Source organism: Stegastes partitus, unplaced genomic scaffold (assembly GCF_000690725.1).
Source record: "Stegastes partitus isolate 25-593 unplaced genomic scaffold, Stegastes_partitus-1.0.2 Scaffold196, whole genome shotgun sequence".
In the NCBI taxonomy this organism is placed as follows: domain Eukaryota; kingdom Metazoa; phylum Chordata; class Actinopteri; family Pomacentridae; genus Stegastes; species Stegastes partitus.
Window position 1 is genome coordinate 690,208 of NW_007577927.1, and position 15,216 is coordinate 705,423.

General features: G+C 44.3%; 2 protein-coding genes across 2 annotated transcripts in view; one reads left to right on the forward strand and one right to left on the reverse strand.

Moving 5' to 3' along the window:
- The window catches only part of LOC103356381 (myelin-oligodendrocyte glycoprotein-like), a 3,734-nt gene extending 2,911 nt beyond the window's left edge, over positions 1–823 (reverse strand). Inside the window, exon 1 of the mRNA XM_008280487.1 lies at positions 10–823. The gene's annotated coding sequence lies outside the window, so the exon portion shown is untranslated. The remainder of the gene's footprint in view (positions 1–9) is intronic.
- LOC103356385 (dedicator of cytokinesis protein 3-like) overlaps positions 1–15,216 on the forward strand; it is a 170,787-nt gene that overhangs the window by 128,332 nt on the left and 27,239 nt on the right. The window contains exons 16-29 of the mRNA XM_008280492.1: positions 3,541–3,703; positions 4,143–4,249; positions 4,662–4,833; positions 5,201–5,298; positions 6,019–6,102; positions 6,730–6,830; positions 7,505–7,586; positions 8,189–8,359; positions 10,683–10,875; positions 11,072–11,199; positions 12,090–12,236; positions 13,596–13,694; positions 13,825–13,919; positions 14,569–14,644. Coding sequence (XP_008278714.1) covers positions 3,541–3,703; positions 4,143–4,249; positions 4,662–4,833; positions 5,201–5,298; positions 6,019–6,102; positions 6,730–6,830; positions 7,505–7,586; positions 8,189–8,359; positions 10,683–10,875; positions 11,072–11,199; positions 12,090–12,236; positions 13,596–13,694; positions 13,825–13,919; positions 14,569–14,644 — 1,716 coding nt within the window. The remainder of the gene's footprint in view (positions 1–3,540; positions 3,704–4,142; positions 4,250–4,661; positions 4,834–5,200; positions 5,299–6,018; positions 6,103–6,729; positions 6,831–7,504; positions 7,587–8,188; positions 8,360–10,682; positions 10,876–11,071; positions 11,200–12,089; positions 12,237–13,595; positions 13,695–13,824; positions 13,920–14,568; positions 14,645–15,216) is intronic.

The following is a 15,216-nucleotide window of genomic DNA, read 5'->3' on the forward strand; positions in this document are numbered from 1 at the left end:
AGCAGATATGTGAGTATGAACAGTCCGTGGTTCGGTCTGAGCGAAAGAACCAAGACTAACTGGGCCCCACGTCTGGAACTGGCCTCAGTGCGGCTCGAGCTGTTTGAAGGAGGGACCAGGGAGGGTTCGGCTGATGACCTCAGATGTACCGCCCCGCCACGGATAAAGCTGAACGTCTCTGACAGTCGATGCGCCACACAGTACACCAGCAGATGAGTAGAATAGGAAAGAAAAATAAATAAAACCAGATAAATAAACCAGCAGATGAGTAGAATAGAAAAGAAAAATAAATAAAACCAGATAAATAAACCAGCAGATTAACAGAATCAACCAGCCGCTGTCACTAGTATCTCGCTGCTTCATGCTAACGGAGCTGCGTCCACTGCGAGCAAGTGTTGCGGTGCTTCGGTCCGATCGGTGACCGTCAGCTCCCCCCGGTCTGTTGCAGGGTCCAACATGGAGACGAAAGATCCGGGGTGTCCTCACCGGGACGCGAACGGGATGACTACCGAGTTTTACCTGCATGCCTCGGCACAACACCTGTTTCAAACGCTCCGTACGGCTCATTTTCACTGTGTTCCCACTCGGCGTCACAACAGACAGGCCAGTTTGAGCACACAGACACGGGCACCATGCCCGGCGACCTGCGCCTCTGTCACACCAGTTAGCTGCCGGTCTGCCGGTGATTCTAGCTCGGCTAACAAGCTCCGTTAGAAGCTGCTGCTGTCTCACCTTGTTGTACCGTCGATGCTGTGATCGAGGAGAGGATGAAGAGCAGAGAGACGAGGAGACGAAACCGGGCCATGGTTGTTGTGTTCCGACACATCGAATGGCGGAGGAGGCGCGGATGCTGCTGCTGTGATGCGCCCGCATGTTCAAGGACCATAGGAATAAAATATACTTCAACGATAACACGTGTGTTTTCTGCAGAAGAAATGGGAACATTTTGGTGTCTCTAATAATAATAATAATAATAATAATAATAATAAAACAGGATCTTCTCATTATCGACTAATTGCTAAGGAAGATCTCATAATTAATGTCTTGTAATTACTAAAGAGGTCATTGATCACAGTCGTGCTGGTAATAACGGGGATTAATGCACTGTTTGGACAACTGCGCCTTCAAGAAAGAGCTCAGAGGTCCACGGACACCCGTGAAAACTCAGATCTGACGGGTGGCTGATCTCAGAGTTCAATGTCCTCATTTGATTGATTTATTTTGTAATATTTTACTGAGTTTCTTGAGTATCTTTTTCTTTCCTGCCCTGTCTGCAAAGCATTTTCTTCACTCTGTTTTTAAAACGTGCTGTATGAATATAGTTCATATGATTATATACTAATAAAGAGAAGCTGACATGGGAGAAATGGCATCCCTCTTAGTGGTTCCCTACAGGTTAAATTATAAATAATATCCAGTAAAATCACAGACAAAACTATATATTTACATGTTAAGCGAAACAAACGTGGCAAAACTGTGATACCATCCATGGGCGTAGCGGACGCGGGGTATACGGGGGACATGTCCCCCGCACTTCCCGTATTCTGTGCCCTCCGTCCCCCGCACTTTTTTTTTTTTTACAGCCATTACAACCACTTAATTCATTTTTAACATGTGGAAACACGTTTTTCCGAGCCGCCTTTAAACGCATCATCAGTAGACTGTGCTAAACCGTGACTCAAACAAACACAGCTGCAGTGTGGTAAGACTGGCGCTTTGCTGTAAGCATGTCCGCTAAACAAACCAAGAAGCAGAAAACTCTGGACAGTTTTTTCCCAACAAACCGTCTAAGTTCAGTAATGCTGTTACATGGTGATAATGTTTAGCTAACACAAAGATATTTCATATGGGATATTATTGCCCAGGACTTTGACTAAAAGACTTTGAAGAGGACTTTGTCATCCTAAGTTAGCTAGGTTAACTCGCTGATTATAAACCCACTCCTCCGTCATTTCTGTACAGAACATGTGCTCTGGTGCTGATCATTTTAAACAGGAATGGTGTTTTACAGAACTTTTGGTGTTCAGTGTTTTCATCTGGCATTTCATTATCTGGCCATGCACCCGGTGCCTGGCCCGGATGCACCAGATGCACCAGATGCACCGTGTAGATGCACCCGGGTCATTCTATGTCAACTCAACCAGAGTTGGCAGCTTTAGATTTTAGATTTTGACTTTGATAGTATATCGTTTATTATCATTATTTAAAAATAAAAAAAAAAGTTGGCTCCTTGGTGCTGTGCTGTTTGTGGTTATGTGGTTCTTTACCTGCGAAGGAGAGGTGCACCTGAATGTGAGAGGATGATAAATCACTTAATAGACCTCTGAACAATTTGTCCCCCCCACTTTTAAAATGAGGGCTACGATACCATCCACATCAAATGGGAATTAGTTTGTTTACAATATTCAACCATGAAATTAAACAATATGTACTGTATTTAAAAAAGGAAAAAGGTCATTATTTTACTGATATTTGGTTCCTCCAAAAAGTATAGTAAGGTTTTTTATATACTGTAATAATAAAGCTGTTATTTTTACAGGTTTTCTGTTAAATTAAAGATAAGATAACAGCCAAAACTGTAAATAATGTCCACATCCATAATCTGTGTTTTTACAATAAGCAGTTTTGTTTGACTGTGTTTAAACCCAGTCGAGGTGTCATTTATTTGACAGATGTTTGCTCTTATGTTCAGTGGTCTCTGCTGTATGTGCAGCACCCTCGCTGCCAGATGTAGACAGTTTTTGTTGGTTTAACGTGTGTAACGTTGCAGAGACGTTTTATTGAAGAACGTTCAGTAATTTGTTACACGCTGGGTCATCGGAGCGTCTCTAACATCTTGAAAACTTCTTCTTGTTGTTGGTTTTAAAATGTTCTTCCTTTGTCTTCATGGGATCCGTGATCCGGACATCAGCCTGCAAACATTATCTGAATGTTGGAATTTAAATATTTTGTCCTAGTTAACGTTTAGCCTATTTGTACTGCTAATTATCCTTTAAATGCTCCTTAGATTTAAGCCTTGTAGCTAATGTTAGCCTTCTAATATCATAATAAGACTGTAGTCCTGCCTGGGTTAAGGGGAGTATGTGTATCCAAGGTCTTGACAAGTTGTCACACCTGGCAAGGTGTTCATCTAATATAATCTCCACACTTCACCCTTCAACAGTCACACCAGACTGGTACAAATACTACATATATATGAATGATTTTAACTTGGTCTCGGTGAAATCAGTCTTATAATTCTGATTTAATTCAGATTTTTAATTTGGTGTGGTCAAATTGTAAACCTGCCTGGGCAGACTTACAATCTCAATTTGTTATAAGGATGATTTCAACTTGGTCTAGATGAAATTTAGTTCTGCCCTTACAATCTGCCCAGACCAAATCAAAAGTTTAATCTTGCATCGGCAGATTTAAAATCCGCCTGGATTTTAATTTGGACTACGACGTGCAGCTTGGTGTGAGTGGATGTACGTAAATGACAGTGTCATTGCGTACAGGTGGACTCATCGCTGCTCCGCCTTTGTCTGGTTCTGTCTGCAGGACTGCATCAGTCTGGGTTCAGGTGAGCCCAACCTGCCGGAGCACCGCTCCTTCGTGCTCTACCACAACAACAGCCCCCGATGGAGTGAGGTGATCAAGCTGCCGATTCCCATCGACCGGTTCCGAGGCTCCCACCTGCGCTTTGAGTTCCGACACTGCTCCAGTGAGTTGGATCGTGGTTTTTATGTCATAGAAAGCACATAAAGAGCCGTGTGAGATGATTTCAGGATCATGTGACTCGAGAATGAGAGAAACCAGGAACACCAGGAGAAGCTGCCAGGAGCTGCACGTTCCCGTCTCCGTGCTGTTTGTCTGGTGGATCCAGGCTCAGACACAGTGAACTGGGACCTTCATCACACAGATTACTCGTTTATATCTGCACATGACGATAAACAATAAACATGAGTGCAGAAAACATCTAAATCATACAGAGGCTTGTAAATGAGAAGATGTCGGTGTGGTTGACACATTATTCACTGCGTTTATCTTCACAGCAGTAGGAGTGTTTCCATGTGGTTTCCTAATTACCTCTGGTGTAATCTAAAGACAAACTCGTCTCGCCGTCCTTCTGACTGTACGTCTGTGTCTCTGTCACTCTGCAGCGAAGGACAAAGGAGAGAAGAAGCTGTTTGGTTTTGCCTTTACTCCTCTGATGAGGGAGGATGGAACTACGCTGTCTGATGAGAGCCACGAGCTCTACGTCTACAAGGTCAGACATCGTTGAGTTTCAGCAGAGTTCTGCATGTCTGTCATCACGATGTAGAGAAAGACAAACGTTTTCCCTGTTTGGTTCAAATACAGATAAAATATTAAGTGCAAATTCATTCTTTCACATTATTTAATAGAAACATGACACCATTTTTACTACACTAGTTGTTTTGCTGTAATTATTATTTTTACAGTTTTTTTGAACACGGTCCACCATTTATTAATGTGTTCTGACGTGGGTCTCATAAAGTCGCCGTGTTACTGGTTTTTGCAGCTACAAGTTGTTTTTTTTTACGTTATTCTCAAGTGGACTGTTGAATGTTGAGCTGGTAGTGAAGGACATGCACAGTCAGCTAACGGAAACCTGCAACAACCCTTTTCACTCCTTGGTCTTCCTCTTGCTCGCCGCTCAGTGCGATGAGAACACCACCTTCAGTAACCACGCCCTCTACCTGGGCCTGCCCTGCTGCAAGGAGGACTTCAACAGCTGCCCCAGCATCCCCTCCAGCCTCATCTTCCAGCGCAGCACCAAGGAGACCTTCTGGATCTCCACACAGCTGTCCTCCACCAAGCTCACGCAGAACGGTACGCAGATATGGTGTTTTACTTTCCTGGAAGTGCTTGACTGTCAGAGAGAACTTAAATCTCTGTCGTTACTCAGGTGTGGGACCTGCAGCAGGACTGTTGTGGATGATGTCAATATTTGCTTAAATGTGCATCTTACGCTGACATAAAGTGAGGGACTAGCTAGCGTTAGTAGCTGCTCGTGAATGTTGTAAACCATATCGCATTTAGTGGCACACGAGTCCGGCTCACAGCCCTAATGACGAGGAAGCAGACCGTCTTCTGGGATTGTTTTCATGTTTAAGACACGAGTTAAGCTTTCATTTGTGTCGCTCCACATCACAGACTGTGTTTTTTCCTGGTGGTTGACTTTGCCGTTGTCTTCCAGTGGACCTCCTGGCCCTGCTCAAGTGGAAAGCTCATCCTGACCGCGTCATGGACATTCTTGGACGCCTTCGACACGTCAGTGGAGAGGAGATAGTCAAGGTGAGGCTCAGACGGACAACCAAGGCCGCCTCACGAACAAGTCATTGAGTACAGGGCTGATGAATAGTATTGGAAGGTTCCCTTAACTTTAGATCGTGGTCAATATCATTTAACTTGTTTGACAAGAATTTACAAGAAACAACTCTTCCATGTCAAAGTGAAACAGAATTCTCCTCAGTAATGTCAGTTAACTACAGATGTAAAATCAGTCACTACGTTATTTACCCCATTTAAAGGGACTAATTCAACACAAGCCAGTTGTTGTCAGAAGTTACACAGTTAGTGATGGAGAGGGAGGCCACCAAGACTCCTCTGAAGGAGCTACTAGAAGGAGACTAGTGAAGGAGGCCACCAAGACTCCTCTGAAGGAACTACTAGAAGGAGACTAGTGAAGGAGGCCACAGAGACTCCTATGACTCCTCTGGAGGAGTTACTAGTTGAGCTGAAGCAAACAGCCAAAGCTCCACAGAAATGGTTTAACGACAACAAGGTGAAGTTCTGGAGGCCCAGTCAGAGTCCAGACCTCAGTCCACCTGAGACCTAGTGTCTGGACTTTCCTCTTGATTCCTGTGCAGCCAGACAGTTTGAACACCACGCTATGGATGTGTGTCCGTCTACACTGAAGCAATGAACCTGAGTTTTCTTCAGCTGAACTCTGAGCAGCTTCTTGCCTCCTCACAACAGAACGTAGCCATGACTGTGTGTCTGTGTCTCTGACAGTTTCTCCAAGACATTCTGGACACGCTGTTCTCCATCCTGGATGACAACACGGATAAATACGGGCCGCTGGTGTTCCAGTCACTGGTAAGTGTGTGAGCAGAAGTTAAAACGAGGTCTTCTAGCAGCAGGACGGATGTGACATGCCGTCAGGTTCAGTCAAGCTGTCCTTTTCTGTCAAGATACAGATCTGTGGCTGAGGCACTCACAGACTGACTGCATCCTATTCATTCATATTTATATTATATCACGTGCCTTACGTCACCTAAAACCCGAAACCAACTGAAGTGGAAGGTCGCTGACCCACAAGGGCCGTTTTATGATACTGGTACACAGTCTTTATCCTTATGTGGACATTGTGTAAGTTGTTTTGTTTGGAGCAGTCTTTGATCAAATGAGACCAACATAAACGTGTTGGGCTCAGATGGAGTCCAGATGTTTGGTGTGAACCTGACCAGGACCACCACAGTCCTGACAGTGAAGCACGGAGGTGGCAGCATCATGATGTGGGGCTGCATGAGGGCAGAAGGTGTTGGTGACGTTTACAGATGGATGTCTGAGGATATAAACCAGAATGTACAACACGTCTGTCAGCTGTTAAACGGTGCTGCTTCCTGTCTGGGCCCTCATGAAAAACATTCTCTGACTCCATGAGCCGATGTCCGGTTAAGTCACGGTTAAATCAGCTGGGTGATCTCTCTGTGTGTCCTCCAGGTGTTCATAATAAACCTGCTCAGGGACAGTAAGTACTACCACTTCAGGCCGGTGATGGACACGTACATCCAGAAGCACTTTGCTGGTGCGCTCGCCTACAAGTGAGTATTTTACTTTGACCTCACAGACAAACTGTTCATCGCAAAACGGTAAAATCTGGCCAGAAAAGATGTGTGAAAAAAACAGAGGATTACTGCAACGTTCAAAAACTTTAAAAAAAAAAAAAAAAAAGATAGAAAGAAAAAAATTATAAAATAAGGGAAAATATTTGTAAAATAAAGATGATTTAAATGTATTAAACTATTGTGATTGAAAAAATTAAAATAAAATAAAATAACAGATTTTGATGTTGACAGTTTTGGAAAAAAAATGTCTTTTTTTTACAGTTAACATGTTTTGTTTTTTTTCTGGGATTTTACTAGATGTTATCTGTAAGTTAACAAAACAGGAACAATTTATAAAATGGCTCTTAAAAAATGATTTATCATGTTTCAGAATTCAGCTTTGTTTTTGTTTTTTAGGACATTTCACATCCGTCTAAGATGCTTCTTTAGGTCACTTCAGGTCTTATAAAACATCAAATATGTACAAACGGTCACTGAGCAGAACAGTCAGGAATACGTTTGTTCTCTACAAGGTGACAGAAGGTCGACGTTGGGTTCAGAAGTTTCAGCGTCTTGAGTGACGAACGACGGCTCTCTATGACTCAGAGGCTAAAACATTTCCTGTTGCAGGTTAAGAAATGTGATGTGTGACGGTTGTGGTCGTGTTGCAGGGAGCTGATCCGCTGTCTGAAGTGGTACATGGACCGGTCCGCTGAGGTGGTCAGACAGGACCACATCCAGGAGGCCATGAGGGTAAGAACCGCTGTGTTTTCATCCCTCAGCTTCTGCAGCATGAAGTCCTGCAGCTCTGAGGAACCAGAACCACACGAAGGAGGAGAGAGAACTCAGAGACGTCTTCTGTCAGCTGGACTCAGAACCATGGAGACCAGAGAAAACACTGAAAGGAACCCGGAATTTATTTTACAAAAATGTGAAAGAAGATGTCTGCAGATGTTACCGACACTGGAGCTCATGTTGGCTCCTCGTCCTGCAGATGTTGAACTATCTCCATGTCTCCAGACTTTTCCAACTGTACAGATGGTGGAACATCTTTCTTCTGGTTCTGGTTCCACAGAGCTGCAGGACTTTACGCTGCAGAGAAACATGAACCTCAGTGAAGGAACATGAGACGAGAGCAAAGAAAGGAGCTCCACAGGGTTAAAGTGTGATGAGTGGTATTCCTTAAATGTCTGATATTCAGTACGTGTCCTTTAAAGAGCAGCTGTTGCGCTCCTGAAGCACAAGAGGGTGTAAAGAGTGAAAACTAATCTGAAAATTAGATGAAGAAAGCAAGCAAACGAGTTCAGAAACCTTCTCGCTGGTCTTCACGTGGGTCTCTCTCGTGCTTCCACCAGGCCCTGGAGTACCTGTTCAAGTTCATCGTCCAGTCTCGGATCCTTTACTCCCGGGCCACCTGTGGGATGGAGGAGGAGCAGTTTCGCACCAGCGTCCAGGAGCTCTTCCAGTCGATCCGCTTCGTCCTGAGCCTGGACAGCCGCAACTCCGAGACCCTGATCTTCACTCAGGTGAGGACGGCTCTCGGTCTTCAGTAGAAGGATCCGATGTGGCTGAGTTGTTGAGCTTCACTCGTGTTTCACAGCTGACTCGATAGGTTCATGTGGTGCCATGAGCATTGCATTCAGTTTGCTGGTAGTTTGTTCCGTCTCCTCTCAGCTGCTGTAATCTGACTTTTATCTCCTCCTTCTACTTGTACCTCGGACCTTTCCTTGCCTCCGTCTCTCACCTTCTCTTTCCGATTCTTTGCTCCTTCATTTGGCTCCCTATTGTTCCTCCCGGGCCTCCTCCTCCACACCCATGCACCTCAGGGCCCCCAGCCTTGTGCGGGCCCAAACCAAGCCCCGGGCCCCGGCGCTGGGCCTCCCATAGCAGTAGCACCCGCCCCCGGCCAAGCCCAGCCCTCTGGCCCAGGACAGGCTCCTGGCAGCGGGCAGGCCGGCTGCACTCAGGCCTCGAGCTGCAACGCTCTGCGGCCGTCTCCGCTGTCAGTAAGTAGCGTCTGGGAGAAACACTGTGTGAAGCCCAGAGTCCTCGTTCACCTGTCTGTGAAGTCACACACACACACCTGTGATCCTGCACACCTGGACTGCTCTCACACACGAGCACACACTCCCGTCCTGCCCTGACTGTGTGTTACTCTGCAGCCGCATTTCACCGTCGTCTGCTGTCTGATTTCAGACGTGTTCCCCCAACACATGGAGCAGTGAGAGCGCCAAAATACACACAATAAATTAATCCAAGTGGAAATAAAAAGAAGAATAAATAAAATAAATAATGTGGCAATATAGAACGATATTAATCAAAAATGAATCCAATGAAAGACAAGGCTGATAAAGACAAATAAATAGAATAATAAAAGAATATAAGATATATAAAATGTATTTATTCATTTTTAATAGTTTTTCAGTTTTTGGTAATTAAATTTTTTACTTTTTAAATTGTTTTTTTTATTTTTTATTTTAAGTTTTTTTTTTTAATTTATTATTTTCTAATTTATTTTTTATAATGTCACTTTAAAAGACAAGGAAATATTTATTTAATATAAAAAATAAATAAATAAAAATCTAAATTGAAACAAATAATAAAAAAATATATATTTAAAAAAATAATTTAAAAAATTCATTAATTAAAAATTGGAAAAAATAGCGTAAAAATCAAACAAAAATTAATAAAAAATAAAATAAATTTTTAAAAATTCAAAAATTTAATTATTATTTTTTATTATTTTATTTATTTGTCTTTATATTTCTACTTTTATTAGCCTTTTCTTTTATGGATTGCTTTATATTGCCACATTGTTATTATTATTATTTTTTATTATTATTCTAATTTTTATTTCCACTTTTATTTTATTATTCTTTTATTGATTTATTTTTGTAATTTGGCGCTCTCACTGCTCCGTACCAATAAACAGCCAAACCCTCTAAACAGGCTGCTATAAACTCCTGTTTTCTGTTTCTGTGGTTCAAAGACCTGCACAGTGTGTTCACCACCTGTCGTGCACAAGAACAAACACCTTAAAGCTCCACTGAGCTCATGTGTCTGTTTGTGTAGACGAGGGCGCGATAGCTGGGATAAAGAGCCGTTTACATATTTATATAAAAACTAATATTCTGGAGCCTAAACCTCAATATTTCCACTACTTACGTGCATTTATAGCAGGTTTATGTAGTAAATAATGTTGCACGGTCTTAGCTTTCATATTTAAATTAGGTACCTTTATATTGTATGTAATGTAGTTGGAACCTCATCTTTAATGTGTAATGTATAAAAACACAACATCATACAGTCCGAACCTTTAATATTAAATTATCATAGTAAACTTCTATAAGACGCAGTACTGCTCACATTGTTTGTACTATATGTGATATTTTATTGTTGGTTAATCACTAAACGCTTTGCTGTGGCTCATGGTCTGAACAACCAGACTGGAGCTGAAACCGGTGAGCTTCGTCTTTAATGTGCTGCTTGGTGCTAGAACCAGCTGCTGCCGTTTGGATCAGACGTCTTCATTAGTTTCTAATGTGTGGTCGTCTACTTCCTCCTCCTGTCTTTAAATCTCTGATTTGTTTTCTACAAATGAATGAATTCTGTTTCTGTCACTCACCTTTGTGCCTTTCAGTCGCGGTGAGCAGCCGGCTTTTAAAATGCAGCAGCTCCGTTCTTACCCATAAATCCACCGATGCCTCTGAACCGACTGGAGGAGACAACCTGAGGCTCGCGTTTTAAAACCCGGCTCCGTCCTCCTCGTGAAGTCACGGACACAGAGCTGAACAATCCCCCGCCTCCCGCCGTCCCTCCCCCGTCGCTCACCCTCTCGTCTCCCCTCAGGCCGCCCTGCTCAACTCGTTTCCGGCCATCTTCGACGAGCTGCTGCAGATGTTCACGGTGCAGGAGGTGGCGGAGTTTGTGCGCGGCACTCTGGGCAGCATGCCGTCCACGGTGCACATCGGCCAGTCCATGGACGTGGTGAAGCTGCAGTCCATCGCTCGCACTGTGGACAGCAGACTCTTCTCCTTCCCAGGTGTCTGACCGTCGTCCTTCTGATGTGATCACTTTGCTCTGATCTATCTCCGTCGCCTGCCTGGCCCTGTGGGAAACAGTGACTGCCTCTTTGTCTGATATTTACCTTTGTTGGATGATCTTAAACTTTAAAGTGGGGAAAATATGCAAAAATATGTGTCCTGTTTGAGGCTTTAACGGGTGTTTGTGTGTCTCAGAGTCTCGGAGGATCCTGCTTCCTGTGGTCCTGCATCACATCCATCTCCACCTGCGGCAGCAGAAAGAGCTGCTCATCTGCTCCGGCATTCTCAGCTCCATATTCTCCATCATCAAGAGCGGCTCGCTGGTAACACACACACACACACAGACGAAGCTTTCAGAGGTCTGAATGGAGGCTGGAGCTCAGTAGATGATGTGTCCTGATCAGAGGACCAAAGCAGGTGGACAGTTTTTACTGCATCACTGGTTGAACACATGTACTGGTGATGAGTCTCTTCAGTCTGCGTCTATCTGTGTTATCAATATTGATTACTAAACTGATAGGAAGTACGACTTTATGTGACTACTGAGGCTGAGACCGCACACTGTTAGTAGTTATGGAGGATAACCTGACTGATGTAGGGGTGAAGCTAAGACCCTAGAGCAGCGGTCTTCAACCTTTTTTGCACCACGGACCGGTTTTAAGCAAGAAATTTTTCTACGGACTGGTCACTACGCACATAACAAATAATAATTGTTTTTTTTTTCTATTGAAAAATTTCATAAATGGATAAAATACATTTTTATTGCTTAACATGTTTGCTTTTTCTCCTGTCTCAATATTAAGTCTCTCCCACTTTCCAAAGCAGCTCTCCTGAGACGTTTGTTTTTGACTGACGGCTTCGTTTAGCAGCCGGGCATAAAAACTGACAGTCAAGTGACGGGAAGACGAGCACAAACGGAAGTGACGGGAAGACGAGCTAGTCATGTTTCAAAATAAAACACCCTGCAGACTCCGCTGGAAATAAAAATAAACCAATATAACGTTTTTATTCTATCTGTGCGGCCCGGTACCAAATGACCCACGGCCCGGTACCGGTCCGCGGCCCGGTGGTTGGGGACCGCTGCCCTAGAGGATGGAGCTGAAGCTAACCAGCATGAATATAATGAGCGAACCCTCACAATAACATTGATGTCCATACCGCCGCCTCTCCATTCGCCTCCGTTCCTGACTCGTGCTTTCTCGTGTCGCTGCAGGACTCGTCGGTGCAGGAGGAGGTGGAGATGATGGTGGAGTCGCTGCTGGACGTCCTCCTGCAGACGCTGCTGTCCATCATGAGCAAGAGCCAATCGCAGGAGGCGGTAAGGGGTCAACGCTGTCCGCAGTGCACCGCGGAGATCACTGTTAGTAACTAACAATACGACTACTACTACTGCTCCTACCGCCTCCCCTCATCCCTCCTGCGCCTGTCTGTCGGTGGCAGGGAGGGCAATACTTTACCATCACAGAATCCTACATTTTTAACCAAATATGTGAGATTTCAGATAATAATTCAGTAACTGGGTCGCTCCGTATTGCCCTCCCCTGATCCACCTGTCAGCGACTCATCCAGTCTCATCAGCCTTCGTTGTCTCTCTGCATGCCTGCTCTCCTTAAACAGCTATTAAAAGTCATGTTGTTTTCTTCTTCCTCGCATCCCTGTTGAATGTATTTCTGCAGAAGAACAGTTCATAATTACTTGTCTGAGTCAGGGGTAGCTCCTTCCACGTTCTTCATTGACATTTCCCTCCTCTCATCGCCGGCTCGCTCTCAGTCTGGTCCTGTTCACGGCGCCTTCACTTGGACCTTCTTCGCTGCTTCTAACTGTAAATGAAAGTCCACAAAGAGGACGTTCGAGATGCTGCCGTTAAACCTCTGAACCTCCAGCAGCAGTTTCTGGCCAGCGTTTTGCTCCTGACACCTCAGAACATTGGAAATCATCAATAAACCAATAAAAAGTTGAATTCCTTCAGTTGTTGATTTTCAAAAAACAAAATAAAAAAAACAACCTGGAGTCAAGATGTTTCCAAGAGTCCACAGATGTTACGCTGAAGAAGTGGAGGCTTCACATCCTGCAGATGCTGAGCCATCTCCATGTCTCCAGACTTCTCCTCTCTGCTCTGCTCATCATGCTGCATCTATTCATTGATCCAGTCGGTTGGTTTTTCCTCTCAGTCTCTCTGAGGAAACTCTGCCTGCAGCTATCTCACGACAGTCGAGTCTGTCGTGGCTTCTCAGTTGCTTCGAGCAGTTTTTTTCTTTTTGAAGAATCTATTTCGTAGACGACAACACAACGTCTGATTAGTGGCTCCATTTTGCAGATGTTTAGCAGATGTTAAGCCTGCTGGCTGCTTTGGGGGTTCAGAGGGTTAAACACTGAAGCTGTAATCCGTTTTATTGACCTCAGTTTGATGGAACAGCTACACCTGCTGAAGGCTGCACTCTGCTTTGAATGATACGTGAATATAACATGGATTTAAAATCACAGAATTTAAGCAGCATACAATAAAACGAGCTGCTTCTTTGTCCTGAACTCATCTGGTGTGACATGTAGATGAGATGTTAGAGTGACACCTGTCAGTGTCCAGTGAAGGCCAGGTGAGCCCAGGTGAGCAGGGACCAGTCTGGGACTGAGCCTGTTCCATCCCTCTGACTCTTCATGCTCTGCTGCCTGCCTCCGCCTGATTGGCTCACATGACTGTCCCGGGCTTCCTGATTGGCAGGGAGAGTACGTGTCCTGCCTCCTGTCGCTGCTCCGCCAGATGACCGACATCCACTTCCAGCACCTGATGGAGAACTTTCAGAGCAAGGAGGAGCTGAAGGTACACGAGGCGTCCTGAGTGATGACAACAGTCTTTAGTGGCTCACTGGGGACTGAAGCATGTGGCAGCTGTTTCACACTTTGAGACTGGTCTTAAGACATCCCTGATCCTCGTCTCGTTCTGTCCTCAGGAGTTCTTGTTGAAGATTCTGTGTGTGTTTAGAAACCTGATGAAACTCAGTATTTTCCCCCGAGACTGGAACATCATGAGGCTCCTCACCAGCAAGTAAGACACGAGCACACACATTTGATAACAGAGCGAGCTTTGAAACCGCAGCACGCAGTCGCAGGTTAGACCTTCCAGCCTTCGTGTTCCTTCCAAACAGCTCGCGTGTCAGATGTCTGAGGAGTTAACGTCTCCAGCAAACAGGTTTTCCCTCTAAGGTCCTCACCTGTTTCAGTAAATGTTCCAGTGATCCAATATCCAGCAGAACTTCTCACTGCTGTGCTCTGGTTTTATTTCAGTCATCTCATTGCTCTCCTGCTGTTTAGGTGCTGCTTTCTTTTTTACATGATGTCGTTTTGTTTGTTTCTCAGCGATATCTGGCAAAAAGAAAAATAAGTCTTAAACATTGCAGAAACAGATTTTGAAGCAGAACTTTGCTTTTTTTTATTCTTCTCACTTTAAACATGTGTGCAGATTTATCTTCTGTCCCTGAGAGTAGAACTGAACATGTGCAGCAGCTCCATCAGTAACCTGCTGCTGCTGCTGCTGATGATTACGTCCTTATATGATCAGTCAGAGGAACCAAACCAGGACGTTTACTGCAATACTTTAATCCAGCTTGCTGCTAGCACTCGTGAGCTTTAAGGAGTGTTGTCACTCTGCTGCAGCTGAAGTAAAGGCTCTTGTTTTTGTGTGTTCCTCTCTGCAGCATCATCCTGACCACGGCTCAGTATCTCTCTCCTGCTCTGCACAAGAACTTCACAGAAGCCGACTTTGACTTCAAGGTGCGTCGCACATGAACCACAGACTTAACGAAAGTGGCGGCGGTGAGGCGTCTGAGGTTGATCTGTGCCAAGGATGGCTGCTCAGCTGCTGCCGTTGTCAATCCGAATGTCGTTTTTTTTTTCCACTTTCAATGACCAAAAGTGTACAAAACAAAAAGCAGCAGCTGGTTTCCTGTCAGTGAAGTATGGTTGGCAACAGGAAACGTCAGCTTCCACTATACCTCTATACCTAATCAGATGAGTGCATAAAACACTCTCAGAGGAATCTTTACTTTCGAGGGATACGCGTCATTAAATGGACCTCTGGTGTTCTGGCCGACCTCAACCGTCTCAAAAGCTGATTGATGGAATCAAAGCAAACTAGCATCTGGGCTCAGCAGAACAGTTACACAACAGTTTGCATCAACCTTTTAGAGTTATGACGGCTTTTAATGAAATTATGTCCCACCAACAAACTGCAGTTTGAGTTAAAGGAATCAGCTGTTTTTAATGATTGGTCGCATCAACAGACTGAAAAATTAAGTTGTTCAACTCGTATTTCCATGTTTTTCAATTGGACTTTTTCATTTTTT